At 41.6% G+C, this 8,657-nt stretch overlaps 1 protein-coding gene across 1 annotated transcript in view; it reads left to right on the top strand.

The window, feature by feature from the left end:
* Window positions 1-7,202, top strand: part of msantd2 (Myb/SANT DNA binding domain containing 2) — a 12,477-nt gene extending 5,275 nt beyond the window's left edge. The window contains exons 2-4 of the mRNA XM_019857782.1: window positions 1,567-1,822; window positions 1,902-1,965; window positions 6,125-7,202. Of these exons, the coding sequence (XP_019713341.1) occupies window positions 1,567-1,822; window positions 1,902-1,965; window positions 6,125-7,031 (1,227 nt within the window). The 3' untranslated portion in view covers window positions 7,032-7,202. The remainder of the gene's footprint in view (window positions 1-1,566; window positions 1,823-1,901; window positions 1,966-6,124) is intronic.
* The last annotated feature ends 1,455 nt before the right edge of the window (window positions 7,203-8,657 follow it).

Genomic DNA, 8,657 nt, shown 5'->3' with positions numbered 1-8,657 from the left:
TTTGCGGAGAGGGGCGTCGCCCTCATCAGCGCGTTCTGCGGCGCCATTACGCGCGACGAGGAACAGCGACAGCACCTTCTGCAGGTCGTGGAGCGACACCGGGCGTTGCACCCGTGCGCGAAGTAGGCATGGGATGGCACGCACGGCGGATTTCGTTTTTTTTTGCGGTCTAACAGTGTCACTAGTGTTGATGGCCATTATAGACAGATGGACAGATAGATAGATGGACCAGTTAACATGGACCAACAATCTCACCAGTGTTGCAGGATCACCACGGTTGCCTTTTTTGCAATACATGCGTTCCTGTCTTCCGTCTTTGAATTATTGCAAGTGCGAACTGAGCAAAACAAAATCCTTACTGTACGGGAGAAACCGTACTACCATTCAGCCCCGTAACATTCTTTCCATAGGGGAAACTTTGGTCGCTCTGCGGGACGGGATAAAATTATCCGATCGGAATAAAATTTTGCACACATCCTTGTGTCATAGTATCGACAAGATTTCCGACCCGGCCCGACGAATCCGACAAACTTTTCCAAAATGGACCACCCTAGTGCCCGTTCATTTACAGTGCACAGGGGCCTGCTCTGTTCAATCTGAAGGCCCCGAGCAAGTTTAATTTACCTGGCAACACAAGCTAGCTGAAATATGATTGGTTAAAAACTCTACCATAATAAGTTATTTTTCGAGTGGCTTTCAATGTTATTTAAAATAACATTGAAAGCCACTCAACTAAGTGGAAATAATATGACGTAAAGAATACAGAGAATAATTTTGTTAACATATTTATGAAAATAAAATAACAAATTTATGTTATTCTCAGAAAAGTAAATTTACTTTTCTGAGAATGTTTGGGCCAGCAGAGAAGGCCTTGCTGGCCCTCAGGGTCCGCCACTGTCCCTTACTAGAGAATACTTACCTGTTTATCAGTAACAATCATACTATTCAGTTCCCTGTGGTCATGTCTAAATTACTGTATTTTCCGCATTATATGGCACACCTAAAATCATTCGATTTTCTCAAAAGCCGACAGTGTGCCTTATAATCCATTGCACCTTATATATGGATCAATATTCTGGTTTCTTGGATGTAATATATTAAATGTTATGTAAAGCGCTTTGTTACAGTTGCACCAGTTGTGAAAGGTCTAAATATAGTATTGTATTGTATTCCCTTTAGAGTAGCTCCATCTGGTGGATGCATAATGCAACCGCAGCCACCATTGTAGCGTCTATTCTACTGTATGCGCCTTATAATGCGGTGCACCCTATATCTGAAAACAGTTTTAAAATTGGCCATTCATAGAAGGTGCACCTTATACTCCGAAGCGCCTTAGAGTGTGGAAAATACGGTATTAATGATGTTCACAGGCAAACCTGTGCCTGGTGTATAGGATATCAATGTAACAACAAATTAATTTGAAGTATTTTTCTGCTTATTCGTGATTGACTACTTGAGAAAAATCAGTTCGATTCCTGAAATGTTTCCCGATATTTACGCCAGGGCCCGTTCCCAATCCCCAAGGAATTACTCTACTAAATAAAAGATTTCTCCCACATCATACAGACACTTCGCCGTTGCTACAGTCGTGTGAAGGAGCATGGCATTGGCAAGAGGAAGAGCAGCTACACTATTGAGCAACTGGAGAAGGTGTTTGGTCAGGGAGGCTGGGATTCTCAGACCTGTGCGCCAGTGCTGATCAACAGCAGTGGGCTTTACCAGGAGATGGAGTCTGATGGCAGTACCTTGGAAGACTTCTCACAGGAGGACTGGTGCAACCAGGTACTTGATTCAGCCTTCCAGGAGGGAGACATGGACGCTGGTAGGTATTTGGCCAGGTAGGGACATGAGAATGGAATAATAGTGAATTTCAACTTGGGTGTATTTTGTTTTTTCTGCAGAAGAAATACATATGCCGAAAAGCAGAGCTCTTCAGATTCAAGCAGAGCTCTCAGAGCAAATCCAGTAAGGCAAATTGATTATTTCAGTGGGTTTTTTTGTTGTTGTGAATGATGTAGGACAGGGAGAGGCAACCCACAGCTCCAAAGCCGTGTCTGTGATCCTTCTGCAGTGTTCTCTGTGACTTTGGAAAATATATCAGGGCTGTTTAAAGGGGGAAGTCAAGGCAAACATTTTCTTTACAATAAGATGTTCTTTGGGTGGCACGGTGGTCGATTGGTTAGCACGTCCGCCTCACAGGGCAGAGGTGCAGGGTTAAATTCCGTCTCCAGCCTTCCTGTGTGGAGTTTACATGTTCTCCCTGTGCCTGTGTGGCTTTTCTCCGGGTGCTACGGTTTCCTCCCATACTCCAAAAACATGCACTCTAAATTGTCCCTAGGTGTGACTGTGAGCGCGAATGGTTGTTCCTCTTTTTGTGCCCTGCAATTGACTGGCAACCAGTTCAAGGTTGACCCCACCTACTGCCCGAAGACAGCTGGAATAGGCTCCTTGTGAGGATAAGCGGATTTGAGGGGTGTTCACACGGCACACATTTGCATCGGTGCTGCACCTACGTATTTTGTTGCGATATATCTTACACCGGTGTCAATTTTGTGGAGCGTTCACACATAAAAAGCTGCTTACTAAAGAGAAGCGCGTTAACCCCGGTGCAGCCCCACTTGTGTTCACACAGCAGTTTCTGCGGCCGTGCAATACGACAATATAATAATATGGAAATAAAACATGCGTATGCGTAAAGTGCACTCCCTATTCGCCGCATTGTTTGTGACATATCGAAAAACCATGGTTTATACTTCTCCAGACAAATCAACACTGCGGTCTATCAGACACCGTAAAAGGATGAGGATGAGAGAGAGAAAGGAAAGATGACGGAAGTACAAGAGAGCACGAAAGCAACGCATTCAAAACCCGTATGTAATCAACTCTTCTCACACGTCGTAGCGAGTCTACTCCCGTAGCGTTCACACGTCCAATTTTATGTCGGTGCTGTCCTGCAAATGAGCATTTACTCCGGAGTAAATTTTTAAACCACCTCCTTGAGCAGGGTTAAATTTGCTCCAACTTAAGCTGTTTTCAGGGGCTACACCGGTGTAACTTTGTACATGCTAACGCTCTACGGCGGTAGCCCCGGTGCTGCACCGAGGTAAAAGTTGCCGTGTGAACACCCTTATGGATGTGTGATGAATGGATGGATAGTCGTGCATTGATTTCATCAATGGAACACTGTATTTTTTTGTTTTTAATTATATCCCGGTAGTTTAAAAAAAAGGTCTAGCAGAATTATCCTCACTTTTGATGTCAAAAGTGTTTTGTGGCCGCCAGTTTATTTATTTCTGTGGGAGACGGTCTAAATGGCTCTTTGAGTATGAAGGTTGCCAATATCTGACCTAGGATAATCATTCTAATGGATGATTTTTTTTTTCATTTGACATTATACTACACACTTACATAAAGCCTGGAAGTGAAGCTACATCAGTGGACAAGCGACTGCTGATAAAAAGCAGGCAACAAAGAGAGAAGTGCAGGGCTGTTGTGCTCGGCTTATGTGAAGCATGAGGAATGTACCAAAGTTACATGTATCGTACTCATTCAATCAAAACCCAGAACGTCTGCCTGACACAACCAGAAGTTGGTCTCAACAAATCAGTTAGCATTGAACAAGTTATTTCAGTTTTCAATTTATTTTATTTCGCTCAGCTATAATTGAAAATCCCAAAACATATCAACACAAGGAACTAATAGCTGATTGAAAAGGTTTATGGCTATAGCTGGAACTAAATTGGCAATGTGAATTGTTTGATGTAGGTATGCAAATGTGGAAATGGTTTTTCAGTCTACAAGAGCGTATGATGGCAGCAAGAGAATTTTGTATGTCAATTCTAGTTACCCTTTTCATATGGAAGAGTTTCACAACCCCTCTTTATCCAAAGGAAAATAACTGAACCAATCATGAGCAAGCACTTAAACAATATGAAGGCAAGTAAAAAAAAAAACCCTCAAACTGGAAGAAACATGAAACAGAACCTCAGCCAGTTGCTGTGAGATGTAGATTAGCGAGAGGAGAAAATAATGCACCAAAACTGCTGATACATATGTGGATAAAATTGTTGGTCCCCCTCAGGTAATGAAAGAAAAATAATCATAATAATAAAAGAAGGAATCATACTAATAATAACAGTAATAAAAAACCTTTAATGAAAATTAACTGTTGAAATTCAGATTTTGCTTTTGATGGTGTTTCATCACATTTCTTATTTTTTTTAAAATATGGAGGGCAAAATTGATGTGTACCCTTCACTTATTTTGTTTCATAACCTTCTGAGACAAATACTGCATTCAAACCATTTTTATAACGTTCAATAAGCCTTCCGCGTCAGTAGATATTTTAGCCTACTTTTCATGAGAAAACTGTTTCAATTGTCTCAGATTTGAAGGTCGCATGTTTCAGCTAATTTCACAGATGTTCAATAGGATTTAGATCAGGGTTCATATCGGGGCTATACTTGTCCGATGCTTAGATCTTAGCCATTCTTGAGTGTTTTTGCTGTGCTTTGGGTCATTATCCACTTGCAAAATCTGTGACTAAGGCCAATCTGACACAACGCAGCACATTTCTCTCTAGAATACCTTTCTAGTGTTGAGAATTCATTGAATCCTGTCAAGAGTCGAGACACCCTGTAGCAGATGCAACAAAGCAGCTCCAGAATATAACAGCCTCCTCCATGTTTCATAGTAGGGACAGTGTTCTATTTATTTTTCTTGCAGTGCTTCATTTTTGTGTCAGTTAACATAAAGTTGATGTGTCTTGCCAAAAAATTCTAGTTTTTCTCATCAGTCCATAGGACATTCTCCCAGAAGCTTTTCGGCTAATGAACATGCAGTACGGCAATTTCTTTTAGGATTTATTTCCAAAAGTGGTCGCCCTTGGTCATCTCCCGTGAAGTCCATTTTGGCTCAAATAATGACAGATGGTGCGATCTGACACTGAATGTACCTTGACCTTGAAGTTGACCTTTAATTTCTCTTCACTTTGTCTTCAATTTTCCTCCAGCAGCCACATCCAGGGAGGTTGATTACAGTCCCATGGATCTCAAATTGCTAAATAATATGTGCAACTGTCGTCACAGGAACATTGACCTGCTTGAACGTGGCCTAATAGCCTTTCTTTCTAATCTTCTGAGACAACTCCCTCCTTCGAATTCTATGGTCCATGTTCAGTGTGGCCGACTGACTTTTGAAAACACGTGTGATGCTAATTAGAAGGCACCCCTTTGGTCCAATTATTCTCAATCTTTTCGTAGGGGCACCAACAATTTTGTTCAGGCCTGTTCTATGAGGGTTTTTTTTTTTGTTTTAATAATTCTGTTGATCCAAATCAATATCTGATTTTCATTGCTTAATTTTTGTAACATTTATATTATTTCTTTTAATGTTATTAGTAAAACAGAAGTTGCAACAATTTTGTCGACACGTGTAAAAATATAATCAACATCAACCATCAACAGAAATAATACAGGTGTAATGGTCAGTTACAGTACATCGAACCCATACTGCATGGTCGTGGTTTTTGACCCAATCTATCTGTGTCATGCCACTAGGTGATGCCAAAGGAATCAAGAATGAATGATGATGTGGCCTCTTTTTTTTAATAATGGACAGAGAGGTGGCTTGCCTAACATTGAACAGAAGGTAAACGAAGGCAAGTTGCCATGACTATGTCCGTACTTGCAGCGGAAATTGTTTTTTCTTCGCCGTTTAACAAAATGGCAACTCAAATTGAACAAACTACTTCACGCTCCAATAAGAGTCTGATGTGCTTCTTTATTATTTCCATTCGTTTGTTCAATTCACCTCAGATCTTTGCCTCCGTGTAGTACAAAAAAATATGACGAACTGAACTTAAAATAATGGTTTGGTAATTTGTATTTTAAATGAAGAAGAAAAAAAGATAGATTGGTTTGATTCAAAACCGTTGCCTTTTATTTTAGATGCCATGATTTCTAAAAAAAAAATCTCTCAATTGAGCCTTCGGTCCGGGATTACAAATATACGCAATATTTACATTAACAGACCATTTTGACCATCTGGTGATTATTAAGACAAACATGGAAATGACAATGGCCACAGGTCTCAGCTTGTATATGTATTTTTTTCTTTTTTGCAGAAAAAAGGATATGATGCAGACGCTGATCCGTATCCTAGAGTCAGTGCAGCTCAAATGGGAACACTTTCAGACTTGGACCGAGTTTTCACGCCTGCACCTCTCGAACAAGCTCGCCATCTTCGGCGTCGGCTATGACACTCGTTGGCGAGAAGATGTACGTTACCATTATGCCGAGATAAGTTCACAGGTACCACTGGGAAAGAGGCTTCGGGAATTCTTCAATCCAGAGAAGCCTGAGGGCAAAACCATTATGACCAAAGTTCAGAAGATGAACTGGAAAAATGTCTACTACAAGTTTCTGGACATTACCATCAGTGAGGCGCGCTGCCTCGAGCTGCACATGGAGGTGGACTGGCTCCCAGTTTCCCTGTTAAGGGAAGCAGGGTCGAGCATGTCCACATCCCACTACCTCCTACCTGGGGATATCCCCAAGACATATGGACTCTACGCTATCGGTTATGAGGCGGCGGCATCAGGTCGGACGTCTCCCCAAAGTGATATTCAGAACTGTAGCTTAGCTCACTGTGAGTCAGACAATTGGGCACCAAGTCAGATTGATGGAGACGGGGCAGGGAATAGTGACATCACTGGGACTAAAGTCACTTACTGCTACCTTGGTATTGCTGAAGATAGGACAATTCAACAGTGTCTTTTACAAAATTTTCAGATTTCCGCAAAACACTACTTCCAAAGTGAGCCCTCCCCGGTGACTCATTTTTTGCAAGAGAACTGCCGCAGCTGCGTCTTAAATGATGATGTGGGCGGTCGAGCCTTAGCTAGGTGTTTACCCATTTACATCAAATTTATAGAGGTGGATCTGGACTTCCTATCTGCCGGTTCCTTAGTGGAGTGCCTGGAAACTGCTATTGGTTATTCTTTGAAGTACAACAACAATGGACTATTTTAATCTCCCACGTTTTGGACACATTTGTTGAGAAATGAGTGGGTGCTGCACCAAGCAAAGGTGATTCGTTCGGTTGTGATTGGGCCTTAAGACTAAATTTGATCATCCACACTCTGTGCTTAAATGTTTCGTCATTCGAAATTTGAACATTTAAAAATCTGCAACTCTTATTTATTTCTCTTTTTCAGAGGGTGTGTTCCTTGTTGTGTCACAATTAATGTGTGGGATGGGGGCTGGGTAGTAAGATGGCTTCTTAAATTTGCATCAGTCTACCTCAGTAGAATTAGCAGTGAGGTAAAAAGGGGACCATAACAGATGACAGATAACTATTGCTAAAGCTACCTTAAGATGGACTAATGAACTATGGGGCCTTAATTAATACCATATTGAATCCACAACATGGATGCAGGCAGCAACTTGGAGTGCTCAATAGATACAGTATTATTAAATGGTGTGTGTGTGTGTGTGTGTGTGTGTGTGTGTGTGTGTGTGTGTGTGTGTGTGTGTGTGTGTGTGTGTGTGTGTGAGATTACTCACAAAAAGTTTGGGATGTTTGGCTTTCAGGTGAAATTTATGGTAAATGTAAAACGTTGACGCTACAGTGATATAATTTTCAGGAAAGTCGGACAGATTTCCTCATCCCAAACAATTCTGTTAAACAAAAGTTAATAACAATGGTGGGTACACTAAACAAAAAAAATGTCAACGTCTCAATGACCTACCATGTGCCCTTTAGCATCAATTACAGCTTGATGACGTATCATGCTGTTCACAAGTCGAGTTATTGTCTGCTGAGGCATGGCATCCCACTCTTGAAGGGCAGCCCTCAGGTCACTGAGGTTCTTGGGAGCAGAGCTTTGAGCCTCTACACGGCGACTCAGCTGATCTCACACGTTTTCAATAGGATTCCATTTGAGGAAAACCAGTCTCCAACATCCGTTCACTAATGATATCACCTCAATGAGCTGGAGCGTTGTTTTTCATGAAGATGAAATTAGGCCCGTGTTGTTCAGGTAGGGGCACAATCACTGGATGAAAAATGTTATTCAGGTAGTATGGGCTTGTCACTGAACCAATCACAAAATATAGGGTAGTTCTGTACCGACTGGACACACCTGGCTACACTGTAAAACTGCCACCACCATAAGTTCTCTTCCAGTCTCTCGGTGTCTCTGTTGTAACATGCTGATGACACTCTGTGACACTCTAAGCTCAGTGGCCACTTCTCTCTGAGAGCGTCCTGTTTGAAGTATCACAATGGCAAAGTACTTTTCATCAATTGTTAGGTGTCGTCTTGGTCTCATGATGTCAAAATGTGAACAGCATCATGAGGACGACTGTTTAAACATCAGCTCTAGTTGAACCAGGACATTTACTAGTTGATTCAAGGATCAACCACCTGTTGTGAATTTTGCCGTTAAGCTCCTCGTGAGAGAAAAACAACTTGTACAAAAACATTTAAGAGTTGGACGCGCATTCAAAAGCTCAGAGAAGGTCATATAAATTCACCTGTGAAAGTTTGAATGCCTTTTGGGCTTGTCTACAAGTTTCACCTGAAAGCCAAATATCCCCAACTGCGTGTGTGTGTGCGCGTGCGCATTGATCTATCTATATCTATATCTATATATC

The sequence above is a fragment of the Hippocampus comes genome, unplaced genomic scaffold (genome assembly GCF_001891065.2).
Source record: "Hippocampus comes isolate QL1 unplaced genomic scaffold, H_comes_QL1_v1.1 scaffold248, whole genome shotgun sequence".
In the NCBI taxonomy this organism is placed as follows: domain Eukaryota; kingdom Metazoa; phylum Chordata; class Actinopteri; order Syngnathiformes; family Syngnathidae; genus Hippocampus; species Hippocampus comes.
This window is presented reverse-complemented; position numbering and strand designations above follow the sequence as displayed.